Below are 25,903 nucleotides of genomic sequence, written 5' to 3'. Positions count from 1 at the left end.
GAGTTTTATAGAAGTGAAACTGAAAACTGAAAGTTCATGACAGACATGTTGTATATAAAAAATTCTGTGTTGGGTTGTTATACGTATAAATATTATTTTTGTAACTGTCATGGATTTCACGTCTATTATTTTAGGGTCTTTACCTTACAGTATAAAGCGCCTTGAGACAACTGTTGTTGTAATTTGTTGCTATATAAATAAAATTGAACTAAACTGAACTGAACTGATTGTTAATTTTGTTTAAGGTGTGACTTCAAATGCAGGTTAGGTTTGGTTACATATCAGCGATTGGTACAACAAGTAGCACTCTGGAGTTCTGAAGCAGATCCAGTAATGAGTGTTTGCCTGAATCTGGTATTTTAGTATTGTTGCTGTGAACAAGGGCAGTTTTATCATCTTGTTAATCATGAATTAATCATACATTCACAAGACTACTGGAGGAATTCCATATTAGCTGGTTTTCCCTTTGTGAAGCTTGTTTTATTCTTTTGGATTTTTTTTCTAACTTAGTTGGACAGTGAAGTCATTTTTGTCATCTATTTGTTCAGTGATGTAGCATAGCAATACAAACTCAGAGTTTGTTGGTAAATTTGCTAAGTCCACCTTACAAACACGGGTTAATCTCACATGAAGAAGAATACAAACACAACCAGAAGTTTGGCAGCTGAATTTAAAAAGATGAAAAAAGAAAGAAGCTTGAAAAGGACAATGATCTCCTGCAACTCAGTATCCTGGATCGGAGGTGGCATGTGTCAGTGCGAATGTCAGTTACTGTGATTAGCAAACGAGTTCACAGATAGTGCAGGGAGTGTTCATTAAGAGTTACAGTCCCCTGATGACAGAGGCCAGACAAAGATAGCAGCACAAGGAAAGACCTGACAGAGCAATGCCAGGGACTCTCCAGTGCATGTTTGAGAAGCAGCAGACAAAGAGAATGAAGCAGGGGGAGAGGGATACTGTACACGACTGTCAGTCATCACAGAATATTTTCTTTCATTTCTTAGCAGTTCTCTTGCTCTAAACTTCTGTTCCATCACTGTCACATTCACATATCTATCCCCATGCATTCCTTTTTATATTATCTGCATGCTCCTCTCTGTCTGTGCAGCCTCAAGGGAGTTTCTTTCTCGAAATCCATCCCACATTTCTCTTTCAGAACAAACAGGGTGAAGACGTAACACAAGTGGACTGAAACAGTTTTAGCGGATTTCTTTGCAGTTTGGCTGAAGGACCAACCTCCAGAACTGCCCACATGTCAATTTAATCAAATTCTTTCAGTTCAGTTGTATTTATATAGCACCAAATCACAGTAGAAGTCACCTCAAGGTAGGCATGTAGCATGTAGGGAGGCTAAGAATTACTTAAACCAGCAGCTGAGTTCCTTAAATTGTATTTCAAAATTGTTTACTAAACAAGGGAAGAAAAAATACTGCATTTCTCATTGTCTTTCAAATAAATTAAATGAAAGCTGAAGGGCACATTATATTACCAAACCCCATAGGAAGTCAGCCTTGTGAAGCTTCAGTCTACCGCAGGGGTGAATTCCCGCAAGTTTCATTTATACACTTCTTCCAGTGTTATACTGGGAACAGATAAGTGTGTGACACTCTTACAGAGAAACAGTTAGCTACATGATGTACTAGACCTGATTCTAACCAGGGGTGGCATAATCAAAGCCATTTCTTTACACACATACAGGTGTTACATTCTGTAATATGCACTATATATGGCTAAAACTATGTCAAATTCAGCAGGTACAAGGTGGTACAAGATATAAAACTAGGGTGGCACTAGGGGTGGCAAGAGAATATTTTAAGGTGGCAAATGCCACCCTATGCCACTGCAGTAGATCCGCCCATGATTCTAGGTGTGCTTTGGAGAACAGTTAGCAGAAGAGCCACAGCAAGGCCTGAGAAAAGGACAGATTAGAGCTTACTTCAGTTTACTGAAAAGAGTGTTGTAACTTTAATTTCAGAGAGTGTTGCATAACTTTAATAATTTTTCTATCAGAGGAGCATAGAGAGTGCTTGGATTCAAGTTTCTTTGTTTTGTTTACCCCCTTAGGCAGAGTTAGTATTCAGCAGACAAGTCATTTATCCTTTTAATATATATTTCACAAATAAGACAGACAGCTAATCGTGTAAATATATTGCAACACGGAAAAAAATCCCAAACAACTTTGCTCTTATGTATTTAAACAATGATTGGATCTGCACATTATTGCTTTTTGAAAAAAGAAAATAGTAAAACATGGTATTGTAAGTATAAAGTAATAAAGGCAATAACAGAGACAGAGAAAAAGAGAAAAGGTGGGATTACGTACACGGTGTAACAGCAGGAAGAGAAGCAGAACTTTTTCCATTTGTGGAGGTTATTGTTCTGACTCCTATCAAGGCTGTCAAAAGAAATGTCAAAATCTCCTCCTTTAGTTTATTTCTCCTTGTGCAATCATGTTTATCACTCCTTTAAAGAGATGTGTCAGTAAGTGAACGTACAGGGTTTTATTTTAACAGTCCATATAGTCTAGCATTATCCCAGCAAACACGCCTTAGCAGACCTAACCATGGGTGAACTGTGGGGCTGTGTGAGCAGGGCAAATCCACTCTCACCCATGCAGGACTCAAGTAGATGTGTCCACACAAGGGTCAACAGCAGTTTTGCCTTTTGGGGACCTTGTAAGAGCTTGACAATACACATTCCAGGTGTTAATCTGAGACTGCTTCCTTCAAAGTCTTTAATAGTAAGAGGCTTATTTAATACTTCTAGTATGATACTTATTCACAAAATGTAATGTGGTTGTGCAGGAAGTAAAAATAACCAGATTAGAGTAATATAAACCTTTAACAGATCTGTGACCATGTTTTTAACAAAATTATATAATTATAACAAAACAGATAAATGTACGTTTAGCAAAGTAAAGAAAGACCTGGAAACTACAAGATGACAACAACAAAAAAGCATGAGTGTCTACACGCTTGGAGTGCCCCCTGGTGTTAAGTTTGGTCACTGTTAGATTGGATCGTTTGACGAGACACTCCCTATGTGATATTATACTGTCATAAAAGAAGGACTTTGGCTTCACCTGTGATTAGTCATTTTGCTATCAGGAAGCTGACAGAGAATAGTTCGTGCAGCAGGTTAGTGGGTTGTTGCTGTGAAGTTTTAAAAGCTGACATAAAGACACCATGACTGTGGTTGATATGTAGTTTTATATATAAAATAAGCATAAGTGTAACGTATTAAAGGATTCATTGACAAAAGTGAACAAAACTACAATTGTCAGGCAAAGTTAGATACATAAGTATATGGACAATGGCACATTGTCTATGTACACCACACAAATGGATTTTAGATCAAACAATCAAGATGTGAAGACTTTCAACTGTAATTCAAGGGGGCTCATCAAAAATAACTGTTTAGGAATTGCAACCATTTTTACACATAGAACCCCATTTTCAGAGGCATTCCTGTTATTCTGTGACAAATGAAGCAGATGAAAGAACCTGGAAATGTGTTTAATGTGCATGTGGTAGTTTTTGACTGCAACTGAGATCCAAAGACATGTCAGTGCAAGTGACAGGAAGCCATCATTAGGCTGAAAATAAATAAACCTGTCAGAGAGCTAACAAAAACTGTAGGAGTGGGATAAAGAATAATTCTTTCTTTGGTTAGAAAAAAAAAACATTCAGAACATCTAGCAAAATCAAGAAACGTTCTCAAGGAGGTGAGTGAGACTCTCAAGAGATGACTTCATGAATAGAAATGCAGTGGGTTTACAAGCTGTGCCTTTTGCCCCGTCTTCTTCCTCTTACCCCCATCTGGTCATGCAGACGGCTGCCGCTGTCAGGGTTCTTGGGTCGTTGACCCAGTGTTTTCAGTTCGTTCACGTTCAGTTTATTTCTCACTCGTTCACAATTCCTGTCTTGCTGTGCCAGTTCCTTTCCTGTGTGTCGTTAGTTTGATTAAGTTCAGCTGTGTACTCACCGGTCTCTCATCAGTCTGTGTATCTAAGTCCTCAGTTTCCACTCGCTCATTGTCTTGTCATTGATGTCGTCACTGCCGTCGTTCCCATGTGTGTTTTCAGTTCAGCCAGCCATTCAGTCATCCAGCCAGTCAGCGTTCGTTACTGTTCTGTTCATCCACTCACTACACTAAACACCCTTGATCCTGCACCGTGAGTCCTGCGTTTGGGTCATCTCTTCCTCGCGTCCACACGTGACCCCTGACAGCCGCTCCCTGAGCTTGTCGGAGGTTTTCTCCTGTTAAAAGGTTTTCCTTCCCACTGTGCCAAGTGCTTGCTCATAGGAGGTCATCTGATTGTTGGGATTTCTCTTTGTTATTGTAGCATCTTTATCTTATTATATAAAGTGACTTGAGGCGGTTGTTGTTGGGAAAATGAAAAGATTGAATTGAAAAGTTTACAACGACAAAAAAACAAAAAACTAATGGCTACACTCAAGAAAAGTTGTAAAGGACCAGCTCTTTGTTCAAAGCATACCATATCATCTGTCAAACACGATGGAGGCAATGTTATGGTCTGGGCTTGTATGACTGCTCAGATTCAGTTTATTTATTTATTTATTTTCCCGCCTGTCCCGTTTGGTTCTTTTGCCATCAGAATTATTGTCTGAAGGCCAAGAAAGATGTCCAACGGATTTACTATACCAAGTGGACCATCCCAGCCTTGCCGTATTGGTCCATTTGATTGACCTTTGTTTTTATTGTTTATATTTTTTTTATTTTCAGTTGTTACATACGGGACAGACATGAATGGGGGAAAGGAAAGGGAGAAAGAAAGAGAGGGAGGGAAAGAAAAACAGAGGGGAAGAGGAACAGTGATAAAGGCCACACCAAAAGGGGGGGACAAAAATACATATACATCAATCACCTGGATCACCTGTTGAGAAGAAAGAAAAGAGAAAACAAACAAAAAAAAGAGCGCAATATAATAAAAAACATCATCGCGAGAATCTATGTGTATATAACAGTAAATACTAAATACTGAATATTATTGTGCAGCACGTAAGATCGACAGCACACAGTGTGCTTTGAGGTAGCAGCCAAAAGAGGTGTAGTTTGTGTCTGTGAGCACCCGTGTGTACACCTGTGAGCATGAGAATCCAAAAGGTTCCTTCATGTAACGATCTGCTAGAGGGTGTGGGGAGCCATAGCCCCGCCCCCCAGGGCATGAAGCAGGTATGGAGGAGATCCAGGCTCTAGACATCCAGAGACCCCATCTGGATGTCTAGAGCCTGATCATCTGTCAAACATGATGGAGGCAATGTTATGGTGTGGGCTTGTATGACTGCTCAGATTCAGCCAAATGTTGCCAAACTAATTGGATAACCCTTAATGGCACTTCAGAGGATAATGACTAAAAACCTGCTGCAAAAGCACCTCAAGAGTTTCTTAAGCCAAAGAAACTGGAAATTCTTCAATGTTTTAAGTTGCACCGAAGTGAATCTTTGTAAAACATTTCAACTTTTATTCCAACTTTGTTAAAATTTATGACAAGCTTGATTTAGTGTTTTTCTTTATTTAAACGTATCCACAATATGTACATGTGATACAATCATTATTATGAACATACATTTACATGAAAAATTTCCTAAACATTGAAATCTTTTTCTAACCTCTGTTTCCAGGTTCATATTACAGACTTTGTTGGAGCGTTCAGTCTGTACAGAGAACTTTAAGTAGACCAGCTACTATAAATATCATTCACTTTTTTTTTCCTGAGAACAATTTGAACAATTAATTTGCGAATTTTGTCTATTTACACATTTCATTTCAAGTAAAGTGACTGTTTCATTAAAGTCTTAAAGCAAGTTCTCAGAAATCACAACAGTAATTGAATGGTACGTGAACAGCTGTAATAAATAGCACTAACTGATTGTTCGGCCATAACCAACGGCTGAACAATGAGTTACACCTATGCAGTCCCTGTCATGAGTGAAAAAGGCCTCTTCTAGCACAATATGAATACAACATCACTGCAACCGTGCTATTACAGTCGCATAAGTTAATCAGCATACATATATGAAAATACATGCTTGTCAGGCACACTTCAATATCATGTACTTCACTGTATGTGCTTGTTTAGAACATCACTTAAAAAGCAACCAGAGAATACATGCTTTCCAAAATAGTCACCCAAAGCTAATATTTTGATGAAAGAATGAATAGCGAATATCTAAACCATTTTAGTAAATATACAGATTGTGAACAAGCAAAATGCAACCATTTCAGTTTCTCACAGTGTTATTGTAAATGCCATGAGTGCCATCCCTTTACTGTCTGTTGAAATGAAGTCTGTAAAAGTGGTGAAAAAAAATGCATCTCGTCCTCAAGATGTTGAGTGCAAACCAAAACAACGTGTATTTCAGTTTAGCTCTGCGCTAAACGTAATAAATACCTGATACCTGATACACTTCTTTGATATCCTGCTAATAAACACAAAGAGAACAAGCTGAAACAGAAACACGTTTACAGTGTTGTAACTTTAAACCTTTTCCATTTCCGCAACTTTGATTCTCTTCGTGCCAGCATCAACTCCCTTAAAACAATAAAGAAAACAAGTCTAACAATAAAACCAACCCTTAAAAGATTAGAACTTCTCGTTACTTATGTCCACGAGGCAGTGCAATATCGTGAGTGTCCGTAACCTCGACACAATAATGATTTTTCCTTATGGTTGTTACTGTGCCTGTGGTTGAACCATGTCTGGGCGAGGCGGTGGGGGTGTTATGGGATACATAGAAATGCTTTGTTCATTGTAAGCAGGTGGGAGCTCATCAGGCTTAAATTCCAGCTGAAGATAGAGAAAAAAAGAGCTATAATTTAGCAATAGCCTAAATGTACTGATATATGGGTGCATTATTTTGTTAGCGCAAGAGAAAGAGATGCAGAGAAAATCATAATCACCTCATTATAGGCAGGTGGGGGTCCTGAGTAGACTGTTGTGCTGTATCGTGGTGGTCTCATGGCATCACCACCTTGATCTTCGCTGTCCTGCTGTGGTATGCTCCTGGGGAAGGGAATGAAATATATGGACTGCGGGAGCCTGCCCTGGTCACTATGTCTTATAGACCTCCGTGATATAGGGTCATCCCTTTGGCGATGGCATAGTCTGCATATAGTGGTGCAGAACATCATGGCGAGACCAAAACCCAGGATGCCCAGGAAGATCCTTGGAGAAAGACGAAGATGTGGAGAAAGCAGAGAACAGGTTATCTAACAACTCTGGCACAGTTTGAAAACTCTCAGCCTTCCCTGGTGGTGGAAGATGTTACCAGTTTATTAGTTTGCTGTTTTAATAGAATAAAAGAAACTGAAAAAAAGGATTCTTTTTCAGCCAATAATACATAGTACACACAGCACAGGAAAGTAATTATCATAGAAAAGTATCAATGAAAAGAAATGGGTCTTACTGTAGAAAGACACTGTAGTCCGAAAACATCCTTAAATCTGGTGGATGAATTCTTAATGGGCCAAAATGACAGTGGAGTAACAAACCACTGAATGAACCTGAAAGGCAAACATGTAAAACAAAAAGAAAATAAATAGATTTTTTATTTTTTTTTGTCATCAGTGATCTAAAAACAGTGCAGTTAAAATGTAAAGATCTTGCTTTCACGAGCTTATGTGGTCACCCTTTCAATGAAAATGTTCCATTTTTAGATCTTTTCGTATCAGTTGGAAAATGTGTACACTTTGAACTTTAAACCCAATGTTTTGTCATAGAAAAAATGAAATCTCCAAGGAGCTTTTATTGCCTGTCTTGATTGTACTAGGATAGATAAGATAGGATAGGTAGGTTCTGGAAGAAGATTTCTTACAAAGCAGCACTTTGTCCTACAGTAGCCTCATATAATTTGCAGTCATTTAGTTTAACTATTGCTGTCAGTGATATTTCGCAAAGACGGGATGACTGCACTTGTTCCATGATGCCCATAAAGCAATCAGGTGACGACTTGAAATATTAAATTGATTACAAATAGGTATCAATTTCATAGCCTGATAGCAAATCAAATCTTAGCTTATTTTAGGCTGTTGACATATTAGTGAGCGTGGATTTCAAAACTGTGAATCAGAGAGGTGAGATGGATGAGTGATTCCATAAGTTACCAAATTCTGACTTGTGGAGTCATGTTAAATGAAGTAAATAAACCATGACTTACTCAGAAAACATGGTTTTTATACAACACGATTATAAGAATGAAGTGTCTGACAAATAAACCTTGAATTCAATTTGTGACAGTTCCTTTTTCGTGAGTAAATCATAATATTAGACCTGTTTATCAAATAATTAAGCATTCACTATCAGATGGAATGGAAAGACAAATATATTATCAAAGGCTTAAAAACACAAGATACTAATACAGCTGCTGCACCAAGCCACAAATCAAATCAAGGTGTCCACAATAAGAAAGGTCTGTTTAACTGATTCGCAGCCTTGAATTGAGAAAAGTAGGTCACTGTGTTAAACATGCCTTTTAAGGCTGGCTCAGTTGCCAAAGTTAGGGTTTTCCCAAAATTATATTTTTATTTTCTTAAATGTAAAATGCTGGGAGGGCAACAGATTACAAGATTTTCAACATAATGAAACTGTGATAGTAAAGCCACAAAAACTCTGCCCGTACTGAGGTGATTTAGCATTAAAAGTTTTTTTTTTTTTAATAAATTATTAAACAAAAGCGAACAAGAGAACCTAAAACAATCACATGAGAAGTAGGCGAGGTGAGCACATGATCGGTAAGCACAGCGGGAAAGCGGCCTAGTCTGCGCTTCTAAAACAAACAGCTTCTAGTATTTTCAGATTTTTGTTATTAGATTCAGTTTTATCAGCTTCCTGTAACTGAGCAGAATAGTCAAAACAAGGAATCAGAAGAAAAAAAATCCAGCTCTGTGCTCTTACCTTCGATCCAGCCACAAGTTCTCTCACGTATGAGACTGGGAGGGAAAACTCACTGGAGCAGAGTGCAGTTTTATTATGAGTGTCCTGATAAGAGGCGGTGTGTACAGTGTGTTCAAGCATGGGGGCGAGTGCAAAGAAGGCACGTTTAATATCACCTGAAATACACTGAGAATCGTAGTATTCTTAATTGTTACCAGGGTTTTTCACCTCTGCACATCTTACACACACACACACACACACACACACACACACACACACACACACACACACACAACAAAAACTTATATCTGTTAATAAAAGCCAGGGGTCGGCAACCCTGGGCACGCGTGCCACAGTCGTCACGCGAAGGGTTAAGTGACCATAGCTGGACTGGCCATCGGGCATACCGGGCATTTGGTCGGTGGCCGATGATTTTTATTTATTTATTTTTTTTTGTAACGGTATATAATGAAAGTGGTGGATTGGCCAGATGCTGGTCGGTGTGTAAAAAGCTAACTCAGTTGTTTGGTGGTGGCTATGGCGAAGCTTCCACAGATTCATTAACATTAATAAGTGGTGGATGCCAGCAGGTGGATGAGAGAAAGGGGAGGCAAGAGGAGAGACCCGAGGCAGCCGCCGGTCCGAGTGTCAGGTGAACTGAACTTCAGGTAAGAAGTTATGACCTGCAGTCTACCTGGGTCAGATATAAACCAACTTTAGGTGCAGTTTATTTTCGTTGTGCTGACTTTTTACAGTCAGTTACAATAACTGTACTGCTAGCATGACGGAGAGTCTATACAGCTGGGTGGGTGCTATGATGTTACTGATAGTGAACTTTATTTTATTCACAAGGTTACTTAGTAGAGTTTCCAACCGTCCTGTAAAAAGACGGAATCGTCCTGCATCCAGAGAAAATATTACCCGTTTGGTGTTGAGCTGAGAAGGGACGCAGTTTGTCCCGGACTTCAGCTACAATGAAAAAGACATAAAGCTGGAGCTGCACAGCTGCCTCTTCTTCTGTCATTCTCGCCAGAAAGAGGAAACCGCAGGATGTCGCACTAAACAACAGCAGCATGTTTAAGCTTGATCAGCTGTTGTTAAAATTTATTTAATATTTCTTTCTAGTAGCTGATGTTTGCTGGAGCCACAGCTGTAAAACCTGCTGGTCATGATGTCGGTTTGGTTATCTGGTGAGAGGGAAACATGCAGATGAAACCAGGAGATGTCCTTACTGAATCATCAGAGCTGAACAGGTTTTAGGTGACATGAATGAGTTGAAGGGCTGGGTTGAATATTAACAAACATGCCATATTGGCACAGTTTATTTCTCTTATCATTGTTGTGAGGAGACCATAAATAGGATTTGTATTTTCTGTTGTACAGTTCATTTGCTGTTGGGGAGTTCTTGTTATGGATAAAAAGTGTCTGTTTTTTGTTTCAAAACAGCTGATAACTATTCGCTGATAGCTGCCAACATCTGCGAACAAATATAATTCTATAAAGTGGTTCTATATATTGTGTAACTGTTCATATAGAGCAGGGGTAGGCAACCTTTCTGATGACGAGTGCCATTTAAAATTATCTCAGAGGTCAGTGTGCCATATGATTGCATTAGCAATAAATCTAATAACGCTCTATATGAACAGTTACACAATATATAGAACCACTGATAAGAGAAATAAACTGGGCTAATATGGCATGTTTGTTAATATTCAACCCAACCCTTCAACTCATTCATGTCACCTAAAAGGTAAACCTGTTTCTCCATCACCTGTTCAGCTCTGATGATTCAGTAAGGACATCTCCTGGTTTCATCTGCATGTTTCCCTCTCACCACATATCCAGACCGATATCATGACCAGCAGGTTTTACAGCTGTGGCTCCAGCAAACATCAGCTACTAGAAAGAAATATTAAATAAACTCTAACAACAGCTGATCAAGCTTAAACATTCTGCTGTAGTTTAGCGCGACATCCGGCGGTTTCCTCTTTCTGGCACAAAGTGGGCGATAAACAAACAAGAGAGAAAAGCCGATCAGCTGATCATTGATCAGTTTCATGATTGAAGTAGAAACAGGAGAGAGAGAGGGGAGAGAATGAGAGAAGAAGAGGCAGCTGTGCAGCTCCAGCTTTATGTCTTTTTCATTGTAGCTGAAGTCCGGGACGATTCCGTCTTTTTACGGGATGGTTGGCAACTCTACTAAGTAACCTTGTGAATAAAATAAAGTTCACTATCAGTAACATCATAGCACCCACCCAGCTGTATAGACTCTCCGTCATGCTAGCAGTACAGTTATTGTAACTGCACAACGAAAATAAACTGCACCTAAAGTTGGTTTAGAACCCAGGTAGACTGCAGGTCATAACTTCTTACCTGAAGTTCAGTTCACCTGACACTCGGACCTCTTGCCTCCCCTTTCTCTCATCCGCCTGCTGGCATCCACCACTTATTAATGTTAATGAATCTGTGGAAGCTTCGCCATAGCCACCACCAAACAACTGAGTTCGTTTTTTACACACCGACCAGCATCTGGCCAATCCACCACTTTCATTATATACCGTTACAAAAAAAAAAAATCATCGGCCACCGACCAAATGCCAGGTATGCCCGATGGCCAGTCCAGCTATGGTCGTGCCATCACTTAACCCTTCGCGTGCCAACTGTGGCACGCGTGCCCAGGGTTGCCGACTCCTAATATAGAGCGTTATTAGATTTATTGCTAATGCAATCATATGGCACACTGACTTCTGAGGAAATTTTAAATGGCACTCGTCATCAGAAAGGTTGCCTACCCGTTATAAGCAGACTTCTATGAATTTCTGTTTTGTCAGTTGATCAGTGTCTTTTATTAGTATGTTCTAAAGGTCCCTCCAAAGAATTTATGGCAGCATTAGAAGTTTAAAAGAGAAAGAGACACGTTTATCTACAAGTTCTTAGCTGAAATTTACTGCCTAAGAAAAAATGAAAGTAAGGAAAGTAGTGGAATAAAACATTTTTATAATAGTATCGTGTTTCCTGTCACCTCTGGGCAAGAGAAGTTAAATCTGATGATTCATTAGTCGTCATTTTAAGGTATATTAAAATATGTAACAATTTGTAATTAATCTGGACACACTTAGCTTAATAACATCAGATTTTTCCTTCACTATGCATTCAGGTGTTGTGTCATGACGAGTCTTGTTAAAAGGTTTATTCCAATTATTTTACACTTCTATAAAGACTCACTGTTGTGTGAGTCTTTCAGAGCAGCAATATTAGCTGTTATTATAGGCAGGATTAATACACCGCTGATCCTAATTTATAAAATCTTTTTGGTGTGTGTCTGAGAAGAAAGCCCAAAATTCAACAGGAAACACTCCCAAACTGGAAAAACACCTGCTGATCAGAGGGATGAGGAGATACAAAGGTTATATCCATAAAACTCACAGGGACCGAACATATAACCCTTATCAAACTACTAATATAATTAGAACACTATGCTGTTAGAAAAAATGCATTATAGTTCAAAAGAAAAACTTTATTTGTCCAACGTTTAATCAAACCAACACACATCTTTACATTTTCAACAACGGTTTTAGTAACAGGAGCATAAAAATGGAAATATGCTACTCTGTTCAATAAACCAAAAAGAAAACAAAACACACACACACACATAAAACATTTTTTCTTACAGTGCTTTTTGTCTTGCCGAGCTTACTCATTTAAATAAACTGTACCAAAACACACACCAGCGCCGCTGGAATCCATGTTTAGCTCCTCAGTATTAAAATTTACCCAAACTGTGGAAAAATATAAACGTACAGAAGTGTAATCTAATCTTTTAACGACAACCAATAAACTGTAAAAATATATTAAGCGCAGCGCACTACATTGTCTGTTTCATTGGTTTTGCAGCATTCACTCGCAGACATGCCCACATTTTTAGTTTTTTTTTCATCAAAAAAACTTAAGTCAGACATTCAGTGCATTTCTTTTGCACTATTTATATCACATCGTATAATCTTTATGCTGCTTCGCACTGAAGCAGAATTCAACATTTACTGTTAAAAAGCAACAACTGTGACTTCATCCAGCCAAAACAGAATTTAAACTTCACAGTTAAACATACACACTTGCACAAAGACATACTCAGCACACACAAACATCTCTGTGGAAAAAAACAAGCTCTTTTCTTCAGAAAAAAGGAGACTATTACAAACAACAAATAGGTTCATTTAATAATTATGTTATATGCTAAGGCTGCTTTTCCCCTTACTGAGGACTGTTATGTTAGTGTGCTCACATGTTGTTTTGCACCATGCCTGTGCACGGTTTGACCGGTTTGATCATTGTGTAACATTCCCTGGCACACTTACACTGTTGAATGAATGGTTAAACATATTGTGTCTGTGCTCACTTTAAGAGTTAGGCCCCAGATCTCACATGTGATTTAGTTGGACTCCTGTATGATTGGTTTCCATGCAAAAAAAAGTCTCCCATTAGCCCATATAAACTGTAAAATCAACTTCATTGTGAAACTTTTTGGAAAGCAGGTGTGCTGGAAACTGAGAGGAAAACACAAACACACATCAGCAGATTGAGGGAGAAGGAGGGAGGGAGGGAGAGAGAGAGGGAGAGATGCTGAAGCAAACTGAAGCAAACCTGGTCACAGAGGGTTAAATGCAGCTGGACTGGAGAGCGAGCTGACTTTTAGGACGTTCTTAGAATGGTTCATTAGTTTTGTTTGGATCTGAAATGCACCTGTTTAACATTTTTTTAGGCTGTAGTTTAAACAAGTGTAATTAAAAAACTCACTAGTGTGGTCAGTCAGTTTCAGGGTATTAAATAATACTTATAATGACCCACAATCTTTCCCAAAGCAAGCTCATTTTTTTGTAAACTTGTGGGACTGGGTAGAGATTTAAAGTGATTTTGACACAAAAAAAATCCAATTTAAGTCAGGACTTACTGCTATTATAGACAAACTTGAGCTGAAAAACAACCGTCATTGTGATCAACTTCATCTATTTTGTGGTTTGAGTTTACACAGATTTGTTTCTGTTTGTAATTATTCACTATTCATTATTTTAACCTTCCTGAAGCTATAAATCCTCATGAGACACTCGTCGGTTGCGCTTGTCCAGCCAAGCCTGCAGAAGAGGAAGATTTTTGTCCATCCAGCGGATGTTATCCTCAATGGTCTCGTAGGCCTGCTGGATGCACCTCATCTCTGAGCCCGTCTCCTCTGTCAGGGAGCCGAAGAAGCTTCGTACCTGAGTCGGTGTAAAGGAGGAAGACTTTGATCGACATTCTAGATGCAGCGTCCTTAATATTTAGATCCAGGCAATATTCTTGTTATCCGAAATACGGACATGCCTTCTGATCGAAATGCAGCCATACTTACCTCATCTAGCATCTCTCTAGTAGAGTACTGGTTAGTTACCCCAGTTACCAAGTATGATATAGTGCTGGAGCCGAGGTCAAACCTGTGACATCAAAGCAAACAAACACCAAAGTTCAAATTTTTTTAACCAGTGATAGAATTCCCTATTTTGTTAGGGAATAACTTCATATCAATATATAAATAAAAAACAAACAACATTTTCTGTATACAAATAAAGTTTATACTATAGGCTATTCTGCCAATTTTAATACTCTTGGCAAAGGCGGTGCTCTCTCCTGGCTAAACAAAAGTATCAATATGTGCAAAACTGACAAGACTGAGGATTTAAGGCTGATGGTGTATTGTGGATGATAAAACATGTGTGTGATGGGCTGACTGACTTCTTGATCATAGTGTGCCAGTTGGCTCTGAGGAAGTCCCAGGCCAGCTGGTAGCCATGGGGGTTCTTGCTGACAGAGACGACTACGTCTGGGAGGTCCTGAGTCTTCATTATCTCACCGATGAGGCTCTGCTCCATCATCCTGCAGACACAAAGGGAACAGTAAAGGGAGAGCAGGGGTAATTATATCCCCTTAGCTTTAGCTAAGAAATACTGATGTGTCCCAGTTCCCATAATCTACACACCACTTGAGCTTGTCCTGCAGTGGGCTAACAGCCATGGCAGTCTTCATGCGGCTCTTGACCGACATTTGCAGCGAATGGCGGTACTTCTCAAAGAGGAAATCCCAGCCCTCTGGTGTTCGAGCTCCAATCACAAACACAGCCATGGTGATATCAACAGGAAGGCTAAAAAAACAAAAACAAGGAGGCTTTCAGTTCAGATGTATATACATAGTAAAATCAGATTTTCTTGTGCTATTGTTGACTATGACTCCAAACCTCATGGTGCCATCAGAGTCCTTCCACTGGTTAAAGAGCTGGGTGGCTTTGGTCACACAGGGAGCATAGTTCCTGACACAGGAAAACAGCAGCAGGTAACTTCTCAACACTCGCTGAGACACGGAGCCGGAGTCATTCCATTCCTGCTGGTCAATCAAATCCTGGAACAAATCTACAATATAGCTCTAAAAAACAAAAAGAGACATTAAATCCTCCTTAGAGAGTATACAGTTACAATCCACATACTGTATGTTTGTTTTCCTGCAAAGAGGAACGTCAGGCACCCCTCGAACGATGTTTGAACCAAAAAAAAAAAAAAAAAAATTTAACCAGTTTTTCTAAATTGGAGTTTTATTGCATAATCACAATGGACATGGTTGAAAATAACAGGAAAATGCATTTAAGGTACCATAGATTCACTGCTTTTAGTGTATGCAGTAAGACTAGCGAATGACTTCAGGGGTATACTAGCAAAGTGATACCTTTGTATCAGGGTTTTCCTGGTCCTTACCTTACCTTCAATTTTTTAACAGAATATTAATTATTTTAGTCATTTCTGAAATAGAAAATTATCACTACAAATTCATCTTAATAATGTGGAGACATAAATAAAAAGAATTAAGAAGCGAAATAGCTCTTAACAGATATTAAATATGATATTTTGTCACTAATAAATCAAAAGCATGACTTTGTTTTTGCTCACTTTTTCACATTTCTGTATTTATGAGTATAGATTAGACAAGACTAGACAGAAATCAGCTGCTTTCTTTAAGGTTTAGCACAGCACACCATCTGCCTCCATCTCGTGCGTTCCCTAGCATCCTCCTCTGTCACACCAACCCTCTGCATGTCCTGCTTAACTATATCCATGAATCTTCTCTGTGGTCTTCCTCTTTCTTTCTGCAGGGCAGCTTCAGCATCTTCTCTCCAACATATCCACTATACCGTCTCTGCTCGTGTCCAAACCACCTCAGCCTTACCTTTCTATCCTTGTGTCCAAACTGCTTGAGTTAAGAAGTGAAATTTCTAAAACGGTCCATTCTTCATCTCCGCCTCCTGTCTCTTTAATAAGTATCACTGTCTCCCAACATCACTACCATCTTGTAAACCTTCTCTTTTCACATCCATTGTAAAATTCTAACAAACTGAAATTATATATAGTGTGAACCCTGCTTCTTAGACATTTCACATTATAAACTAAATTATATACAAAATGAATCTTTCATTACACTGATTTTGGGACAGCACTTTTGTTTCGTGACTCAGGTACTCAAGATAACTTATCTTGAGTACCTGAGTCCATGACAAATTTCCCAGACTGGACAATAAATTTTATCATAATATTTCATATCATATTGCACTCTGGGGCACTCGGCTTATAAAACATGTGCAAAGTCAAAGCCTTTTTATTCTTTTTCAGTCCAGTGGTTGATATGCGTGGAACACCTGAAGTCAATAATTCAGATGGGTGAATGTATAGTTTTACCTTAAACTACTGTAAAGGCAAAGGTTATTCTTTTTTTCCCTAATTGGGCCTGTGCTTTGTTGAGCTTGGTCGCACTATGTCACTGAGTCACATATGTTGGTATAATGTGCCAAGTAATGTGCCAGCAAACTAACCTTCATCTGGTTCTCCAGCACCTTCATGTCTCTCTTTTCCATCAGTTTGTAAAGCGGCACAAGCTCTCCAAAGCCCTGAGTCACAGCCATGATCTTGGTCTCTCTGGACAGGTAAAGCGACAGCTCCAAAGCCGTGTCGAGCCTCACCTTCTCTATACTGCAAGACAGATGTCAGGTAAACATCCTGCTCCCCTTTTCTCCTTTCTAGCATACTGTGTGCTTGGATCTAAACATAATTTTAGCTGATATATTTCAAAATTCTTGGCTTTAGAACAAAGAGTAGGGAAAAAGCAATGTATGTGGAATGTATAATACTTTGTTTTCCTGCAAAGCTCAATATATCAGACTGCTTCACTTAAACTAGATACCAAAGGATAGACAGCTAATTTTGGTGTTAATATGCAATGTTTAAACAGACCTGACAAGCTGGAAGACATTGTGGATGAGGTTGGCACGGTCATTACCGCTCAGGGCTGTGTGACTGTGTTGCAACAGCTTGATAATAGAGTTCCACCCCTCGCCTGCATAATGAACCATGTAGTAACCACTCATGTCCACGTTGAACTTCACCCAGTCTACCTCTTCTGGCAGGAACAGGACATCTGAACAAGACAGAAGAGTAAAGAGAAGCTTTCAAGTGATGATGACTCGTGAAATTTAAATGAATATTGCCGTTTAAAAGAAAACCAAGGCTCAATGTCATCAAGTACTCACCAGTCTTTGTCTTAAGCAGAAAGCGGTGGACGGTGTTGGAGGCACTGGTCTTGTACGTCAGCGGGATCTGCCACAGGAATCTAGACACACAAAATAATGATTAATTAAAAGGTAATGTCTTTGTTTAATCATGATTAAATCAAGATAAGCAACTGTCAAACTGTTTATTATGACAATAAAAATACTGGAGACCGCCAGGGTGATCCCTCTGCCTCATAGCAGACACCCCTATGGTATCAATTTCAAAATCCTACATTGCCAAGTTATTGCACTCACAAGAGTTTCAGAAAACCTGACCTCTGACCTTTCATTTTTAGGTCAAGTTCAAGTCTTGACCGTGAGTTCAAGGTCAGAGGTCACTGACCTTGAAATCAAGGTCACTGAGAATAGAACTCATCCGAGATTTTTAGTAGATGCAACTATGGTATCAATTTTAAAATCCTACACTACTGTATTCTTCAGTTATCACATTCACAATACTTTGGGAAAATTGGATCTCTGACCTTTGACCTTTAAGTTGAGGTCACTGAGATATTAAGTTGTCCAATATTCTTAGTAGATACACTTATGTTATCAATTGAAAGCTCCAACGTCTCCTCATTCTCGATTTATCACATTCACAAACTTAGTTGTCCACACCGCCCCATCAACCTTTTACAGCTGAGGGGTAAAAACATAAGACTATTATTGGCTGGAGAAATGAAAGTGATGATTTTTCACTGTAAGCTTCAAAGACAGCTACACAGTTACAGGAACTGTTCAGTAAACTACAGTTTAAATATTGCACCCTGCTTCCCGCACGCTCCAGGCTGAAGACAGCTTAATGCTGTAAACTTGCATTGTAACAGAAAACGCTCCTGACAGCATACCCTTCACTCGGGGAGGGGTCGTCTGTCTTCAAGTAACGCTCCTGACTGAGCCTGACTTCCCGACCTCTGACCTCCACCGTGACCAGTGGGAAGCCTTCCTGCAGAGTCCAGGTGTCCATGATGGCCCTGACGTCTAGCTCATCACCAGAGTACCACTTCTGTATATACAGACAAACATAATGTTGTATAAATACAACAACGTCACAGGAGTTTATTGTAATTGCTAAAATATGCTCACAATCAGAGAGCTTTGTTGAACAAGTTTGCTACCAAGCATCAAACGACAACTTACCGAGGCTCCGGACTGAGTTTTGCGTTTAGAGCAGAATTCTGTGTGTTTCAGGCGACCTTCATCCAGATCATGTGAGCTGCAGATCTGAAGCACATTTAACAGAGACGCGTATCATGATGAGCCACATTCAGCATTCACAGTTACATAAGAAGAAAAATGACTGATGAAAAATCAGTCCTCTAAAAGAGAGACCGCTCACACATCACTCACATTGGTCAGGCTCTCCCACAGGTGGCTGTTCACAGTGTTTTGGTAGCTGTAGCGCTTCAGGTATCGGACGATGCCAATCTCAAAAGCCTCAGGAGTGAGGAAGTCCCGCAACATATTCAGAATGCATGCACCCTGAAAACAAAATACATACATGCTTCTAAAAAAAGGAACAATATGAAACGTAGATAAGTCCTTCAGTGTTTTGATTCAACTGCACAGTGTGGGTTCAGCTTTGGGAATTTATGTCAAATATTAACAGATTTTACATGATGATGAAATACTGAGACGATTGTTAGTTTCAATATCCTACACAAGTACAGAAACATGAAACAGAATGTAACAGCCGAGGTTAACCTTGTCATATGACACATCGTCGAACATCTCCTGGATCTGTGTGGGATTTTCCACAGGGGTGGAGACTGGGTGGGAAGAGCTGAGGGAGTCTACTTCCATAGCCTCAAAACATTTTGCCAGGAAGAAATCATCCTGGAAGAATGAGAGGATGGAATCATGTTTATGCACATCTTTGTAGCCTTATCCAGCAAAACATAGGAGTTGTTCAGCTAATGTACACTACTAAAACTATGAGACTGTGACTTTAATGTCCTTCTGGTTTTTAGTAAATCATTTTAACTGATCTGTATGTTCCAATAGGACCTGGGATCAGTCAGTTTTAAATAGAGTTTCAAAGTCTCACCACATGAAGTTCTGGGTACGTGATGTCGAGAGAAACAAACTCCATGAACTTGGCGAAACCTTCATTGAGCCACAAGTCATTCCACCACTCCATCGTCACCAGGTTTCCAAACCACTGGACAGGTAGGAAAACATGCAAGAACAGCATTAAACATGCTCTTTCACCTTTAGTGTTGTTATACTGTACTAACGACTGAAAAGTCAAACAAACCTGTATCTACTGCACATGCTACGCTCAATCATACTGACAATAAATTTAAGCAAATTTTCTTTGTAAAGCTCTGACTTGGAAAACTTGGTACAGACTGATGAACTTTGACACGAATGAGTTTATTTTTATTTATTTTTTAGATTTTAAGCCTTTATTGTGACAGAACATTGAAGAGAAAAGACAAAGCTGGGAGAAAGACCAGGTGAAGACATGCAGTAAATGGCCTCGGCACTGATTCAAACCCAGACCTCTGGATTAGCCTTATAGCACATGGGTTGTCTGCACAGCCTAGCCATCCCCTAATGCTTTACTTTTAACTTAAAACAAACAGAATCAGTGCAGCTACCTGGTGCGCAAGTTCATGGGCGATGACCTTGGTGATGCCCAGCTTGTCTGAAGCTGATGACTTTTCAGGGTCAAAGAGGAGGCCGGTCTCTCTGTAGGTGGTCAGTCCCCAGTTCTCCATCGCACCTGACTGGAAGTCAGGAATAGCTGCCAGGTCTGCAGAGGGAACACAGTCACAAATAATGTGGTACAGTCATGTCACCTCACGGTTCGACTAGGTATGGCTTACGTTCTCCTCTGATACATCTACAGAGCAGTCTACACCTAAATTTACATATTTGTCCTGTCAAAGCGTTGAGATATGAGGTATCATGTGATCCTGAATGTGTGCACAAAGCACAGTTTCCACACAGGCGAGTAAAGGATCAGAAGCAGACAGAGACTTATGACTCATCAAGTCTTTTCTTGCTGTTGTAATATGTTACAAAATAACAACTGCTACACCAGTGTCTGTCTCTTAACATGGAAACACAATGTGATTTCCACTGACCCTGTTTGGGAAGTGGGTAAGGAATGTCAAAATAGTCATCATAGAAGTCCAGCAGCTTGACAGCAGCATCCAGTGCAAAGGCTGTCTGGTCGATCTTCTCAGGGACAGCATAGATTGAAATCTGAAGGGAATCACAGTAAAGAACAAAGAACAAGCAAGTTTTCTCAGTTAGTACAACAGTCATTAGATGACACGTCTGATATGCTTCACACCGTGGAGATGTATACAGTACCTATGCAAAGTATTTTAGTCAAACTGCTGACTAAAAAAAGTCTTTTTAATAAGAAGCATCTGGTGTGCATCTCACCTTGACACCATGCTGGGTCGTCTTGCTCACAGACTTGAAGTCCGACACAATGTAGGCAACCAGGTAAGTGCTCATTTTCACAGTGGTGTCAAAGTGATCCTCAAGCAAACCACCTGGCAACTCCACAGTTTTAACCTGAGAAACACAGGTGTGTTTTAATAATTAAGAAAAGAAAGGAGAGGTCCATAATATTGCAGATGTGCATATATAGTCATATGTATATAAGCATGTTGCTATTTTGTTCTTTTTAATAAATCCATATTTCTGGTAATTACTCATTTATGCTTAAAGTAAACTGGGACTGGTCAGTCTACATTTACCATTGGCATGTTGGATATGGCTATGTGGCGTGGCTCTCGAATAATTCGTATGGTGAAGTTGGCTTTGAAGGCGGGTTCGTCAAAACAGGGGAAGGCTCCACGAGCAAAAGTCGCTTCAAACTGCGTGGACGCCAGGACTCTGAAAATGTAATTAAGCACAAAGTGAAAGTGGATTAAAGCTGGTGTGATTAGGAGCTTTCAGCACTAAATAATCTTTTTTTGGTGAACTTTAAGCTTTTACTTGCACTGATTTTATAGCCAATTCCAAAGTTGCACTACATTTACAATAAACTCTTTGTTCTCTGTTGCAAAAAGGAAGATTTTACTTCAGTATCCGATAACAGCCAATAAAATGGAGGTGAACAAGGATGCCATTCATTTTTTTCTCTGACGTTCTTCAGTTATTTTAGTTATTTGTCAAAAGAGAAATTTAGTATTATTAGTAAAATAAACACAGAGAACATTCAAAATGCCTCGTGGCCTTACCTGACCTCCCCGCTGCTGGTGCGGTAGCTTCCCTTGTAGAAACCATGGAAACTGTCAGACAGGTTGGCAGCAAATGCCAGATGAACTTCATACTTCCTACCTTTGATGAGCACCGAGTCTGACAGCAAGGCTAGCTGATGGAAGCGAGGATACTCCAACACCTTAAGGCGCTTAATGCCTTCAGGTGCCAAGAGGAACACATCGGATATCTGCATTTGCTTGGCATGGAGAATGACAGTGTTGGTGTCTTCATGCACATCAAGCTCAATACGAACAACGCCAGTGAAGTCCAGGGTGGTCAGATTGGGGTGTATGGCCAGGTCATAGTGGAGTGGAGTGACGGTTGTGGGAAGTCTCATGCGGTCCCAGGGGAAGGGCTGACCATTGGTGGCAATAGGGAGGTCTTTGGCCTTGGCTTGATTTGGTAACTGTGCTCCAGATGAGGGAGAAAAGGGAACGAACAGCACCAGCAGGAGAGGAGCCACTAACATGGTGACAACAGAGGCGGGACCTGAAATACAAACACAGAAAACTAAATGCAATATTTCTCCGCTTACTTGTAGTGTCACACAGCAAACACCGAACATCTCAGGATAGCTGGACTGTCAAACAAACTACTGCTTCTCATGGTACTTTATGACACATGACAAAGGACCGGGAAAAGCATTCCTTTCGATTTCACACAAATGGATTCGTTGTATAATCATGCATTACAATGCAGTCAAAATGACTCAGATTTTCAGAAGCCATAAAGCATCTTATCTTATATTCTCATTATTTTATAAATTATGTGAGCTATATGTAAAAAATTGCTAACTTACCGCTTCGTCTCCTGCACGCAGCTTCAGCAGAAATCATTGAAAAATGAAAGTGAAACACAGAAAGGGGGGAATTGCATGCTGGGAGAAAACGAAGGAAAGGTTCACTAAGCTGAGGTGTCAGTTTAGGTCATTTCACTTACAGCTGTGGCTGTAACTCTGAGTCTAAGACCTGATAAAGACGCTTAAAATTCAGGGTATCCTGTCATGTCTGCAGCTCATGCTTATATTCCAGCTGTGAGTTATGAAAACATACCGCCTATTTTTTCTTTATCAAACACTTCTGGTGCACATTTTTAAACTACTGACTGTGTTACACCACCATCACAATAAAAGGGGACAAAACGCACGAGCAATTTGTATAGGAAATGGACGGAAACAGGAACTTCCGTGTTTACAGCCCCCGCAGTAAATATATTTAACCACTAGAGGGCAACGTTGCTTCGATTAACGGTTATTTCCGTGCGCTTACTGTCTCAACTCTCTTGTATTTTGGTTTTCAGTTGGTCCTCGTCGAACATTTTGCAAGAATCCGAGATTAAATAACGTGTTAAAGTTTATTTATTTTGAGGAACACTGATCCATCCTCAGTGAGGATCAGTTCCAGACAGAAAATAGTAGTGTACGCTATGGTCACCTACAGGTCTACAGTTATGGACCACATGTACCCTTTGGGTGTCAGTGTATGTCACTGAGTGATAAATCTTTCATTATTGTTAGCATTTTTCTGGTTGAACATGACAAGTAAAGTAAATGAGTCATGAATACTAAAATTAATTGAGCTCAAGCTCATGGAGTGGCTGTAACTAAGGAGGTAGAGCAGGTCATCTACTGATCAGACAGTTTGTTCCCTGGCTGCTCCAGGCTGTATGTTAAATATCCTTTGGCAAGATACTAACCCCAAGTTGCTCTCTGATGCATTCATCTGAGTATAAATGTGTGTGACTGATAGATTTGCAAGTGTTGTGGAAAATTTAACAATAACCTGCAATGGGGAAACCTTTTGAATACAAGCGCGCTGATTCACACAGGTGTGCACACAGATGTTCACTGTCCATAGACATAAACTACACCTTTCTTGGCTGCTACCTCAAAGCACATTGTGCGCTGTCGGTCCTGGGTGCTGCACCACAACATTCAATATTTAGTATTTACTGCTGTTTACACTTAGCTAGATTAATGCGGTGGTGTTGTGTTTATTATGTTGCTCTGTTTATTTGCTTGTTTTCTCTTCTTTTCCTCTCAACAGGTGATCCAGGAGGTTTTTTTTTTCTTTTTTTCTCTCCCTTTCTCTTTTTAAGCACCCTTTCTCACTGTCCCTCTTCCCTTCTGTTTTTCTTTTCCTTCATCTTTCTTTCTCCCTTTCCTATCCCCTAGTCATGTCTGTCCCATCTGTAACAACTGAAAATAAAATAAAATAAATAATAACAACAAAGGTCGATCAAATGGACCAATACGGCAAGGCCGCGATGATCCACTTGGTAAAGTAAATTCATTGGGTATTCTTGTTGGTCTTCAGACAACAATTCTGACAGCTAAAGAACCAAATGGGACAGGCAAAAAAAACAACCCCAAAAAACAATAACCTGCAACACACCCAGTGAGCTTGATTTGAAGTGGGTTTAATAAACACATTGCAATGTGGAGAGAGCATCCCAGTGAAACACTAGGACTATCTCTGAATTGTGGCCACTGCCTTTACATCTTATATACAGAGACAGAACAGAACATTCCACAAACTCTTACATGTTGGCCTCTCTCACGGGGGGGGGGGGGCTATACCTTCTCCCTCACAGAGAGAATTATGACCTTGTTTTCTGCTTAGCTGTCACCTAAGGATTTACATCCCTGATAAGCAGAAGTAGTCTCACTATCTATATAATGTCTCCCATTACAATGGCCTCACTGTGTTAACATTCCACATGCATGCAAACTAGTGACAGGAGTGCTCTTACTATAGTAAAGTGAGAAAGTGATATTACTATAACTAATGTGATATGATTAAATATGTGATTAATACATGAGAAAAGAAATCTACCTCCACATATGCCACTAAACTCTGACTTATGCACATAACAGACAGCTTAATAAAGAACCCACTGCATCTTTAGGCACTTTGTTACTAGCTTCTTGTTACAAAGTTGCACATTTTGGCATTTCATTTGGCATTTCAGCCAGTGATATTTGGGATATTGAAAAATAAAGGTGGTTGTACAAAAAGACTTTCAAGCTTGTCAGCATAAACTCTGTTTTTGCCTTATAAACTGTTTTTCCAGTTATGTTTACCTGTTTCAATAGATCACTGCACTTATTCACATCTTCCCTGCAAAATATAAAGAAATGAGGAATTGTTCAAGACTTTTACAAAGTAGTGTCGAAAACAGCCTGCATGCAAAGCATGTTTAGTTAATGTGTTGTACGACAACATTAAGGGCTGAAGGATTTCTGCATATCTTTGACACACATTTATTTCTTTCCTTACCTCTGAATTCAAACAGTACATTTTAAAATGAAACAAAGCATGCAAAAGGTTCAAGTTTATTCTAGTTCCATGTGACCAATTTTCTTAATCGGTCCACGTTACTGTGTACTTTTTTTTGTTCTCCACATAAAATTCGAATCTTTCAGGTTCCTTTTTTGGCGTGCTATCATGATGCAGTTAAGTAACAGGAAGTCATGCATGAAAGTCATTAGTCCCAACAAAGATTGTGTTTATTTAGTACTGATACCAAATAACTCACCGTAGTCTCACAAGATCCATCCATTCATTATTTATAGACACAGGCAACAGTCTCTCATCTCTTGTGTATTAGGAATATTTGGACATTCCCATTTTGGTACAACTTCGGCATTAAACCCTACGTGGATTTAATGATTTCAGTGGATTTTCCTTTATTGGTGATATTTTTTGTTTGTCTTGTAATCTTTATATTGTTAATATAGTTTTTAAATTACATTTTAACAACATTCTAACTCTTATATATTTTTTACTTTAAGAATTCTTTAAATATAAATATACATACATAAATTGACTTGAAATTAAGTTAAGAAATTGAGAATTGGGTTGAGAATGACATGTTTATAAATGGTAAATGGTAAATGGCCTGTATTTATATAGCGCTTTTACTAGTCCCTAAGGACCCCAAAGCGCTTTACATATCCAGTCATCCACCCATTCACACACACATTCACACACTGGTGATGGCAAGCTACATTGTAGCCACAGCCACCCTGGGGCGCACTGACAGAGGCGAGGCTGCCGGACACTGGCGCCACCGGGCCCTCTGACCACCACCAGTAGGCAACGGGTGAAGTGTCTTGCCCAAGGACACAACGACCAAGACTGTCCAAGCCGGGGCTCGAACCG

General features: G+C 39.6%; 2 protein-coding genes across 2 annotated transcripts; both read right to left on the bottom strand.

The window, feature by feature from the left end:
* Positions 1-6,282: 6,282 nt before the first annotated feature.
* On the bottom strand, positions 6,283-8,955 carry LOC146621589 (uncharacterized). Its single transcript, XM_085368639.1, has 4 exons — positions 8,918-8,955; positions 7,431-7,527; positions 6,925-7,189; positions 6,283-6,811 (listed from the first exon to the last, which is right to left on the bottom strand). The coding sequence occupies exons 2-4, from the start codon at positions 7,457-7,459 to the stop codon at positions 6,698-6,700; spliced, it is 408 nt and encodes a 135-aa protein (XP_085224765.1). The 5' UTR covers positions 7,460-7,527; positions 8,918-8,955; the 3' UTR covers positions 6,283-6,697.
* A 4,184-nt stretch (positions 8,956-13,139) lies between these two features.
* erap1b (endoplasmic reticulum aminopeptidase 1b) lies at positions 13,140-22,577 on the bottom strand. The gene is made up of 19 exons (XM_085368638.1): positions 22,540-22,577; positions 21,719-22,229; positions 21,233-21,371; positions 20,913-21,047; positions 20,606-20,726; positions 20,117-20,271; positions 19,561-19,674; positions 19,218-19,349; positions 18,864-18,995; positions 18,654-18,737; positions 18,362-18,519; positions 17,493-17,572; positions 17,197-17,380; positions 16,779-16,935; positions 15,159-15,343; positions 14,904-15,065; positions 14,660-14,800; positions 14,280-14,361; positions 13,140-14,148 (listed from the first exon to the last, which is right to left on the bottom strand). Exons 1-19 carry the CDS (start codon positions 22,574-22,576, stop codon positions 13,978-13,980), a joined length of 2,880 nt encoding a protein of 959 aa, XP_085224764.1. The 5' UTR covers position 22,577; the 3' UTR covers positions 13,140-13,977.
* Positions 22,578-25,903: the final 3,326 nt, after the last annotated feature.

The sequence above is a fragment of the Diplotaxodon limnothrissa genome, linkage group LG12 (assembly GCF_057381915.1).
Source record: "Diplotaxodon limnothrissa isolate DT_005_m linkage group LG12, D_limnothrissa_male_GT1.1, whole genome shotgun sequence".
Lineage (NCBI taxonomy): Eukaryota > Metazoa > Chordata > Actinopteri > Cichliformes > Cichlidae > Diplotaxodon > Diplotaxodon limnothrissa.
The sequence above is the reverse complement of the archived record's forward strand: the minus strand, read 5'-3'. Positions and strand labels throughout refer to the sequence as shown.

What these genes read in the sequence shown, in the direction of transcription:
- LOC146621589 (XM_085368639.1), bottom strand. Translation starts at nt 7,459, where the DNA reads ATGTTTTCGGACTACAGTGTCTTTCTACA. An exon ending in GACTACAGTGTCTTTCTACA is followed by an intron (nt 7,190 to 7,430) that starts GTAAGACCCATT and finishes TCTTTCTCCAAG; the next exon opens with GATCTTCCTGGGCATCCTGG. An exon ending in CCCCACCTGCCTATAATGAG is followed by an intron (nt 6,812 to 6,924) that starts GTGATTATGATT and finishes CTCTATCTTCAG; the next exon opens with CTGGAATTTAAGCCTGATGA.
- erap1b (XM_085368638.1), bottom strand. Translation starts at nt 22,576, where the DNA reads ATGATTTCTGCTGAAGCTGCGTGCAGGAGACGAAGCG. An exon ending in CGTACCCAGAACTTCATGTG is followed by an intron (nt 19,350 to 19,560) that starts GTGAGACTTTGA and finishes TCATTCTTCCAG; the next exon opens with GATGATTTCTTCCTGGCAAA. An exon ending in CTGCAGGACAAGCTCAAGTG is followed by an intron (nt 14,801 to 14,903) that starts GTGTGTAGATTA and finishes TTGTGTCTGCAG; the next exon opens with GATGATGGAGCAGAGCCTCA.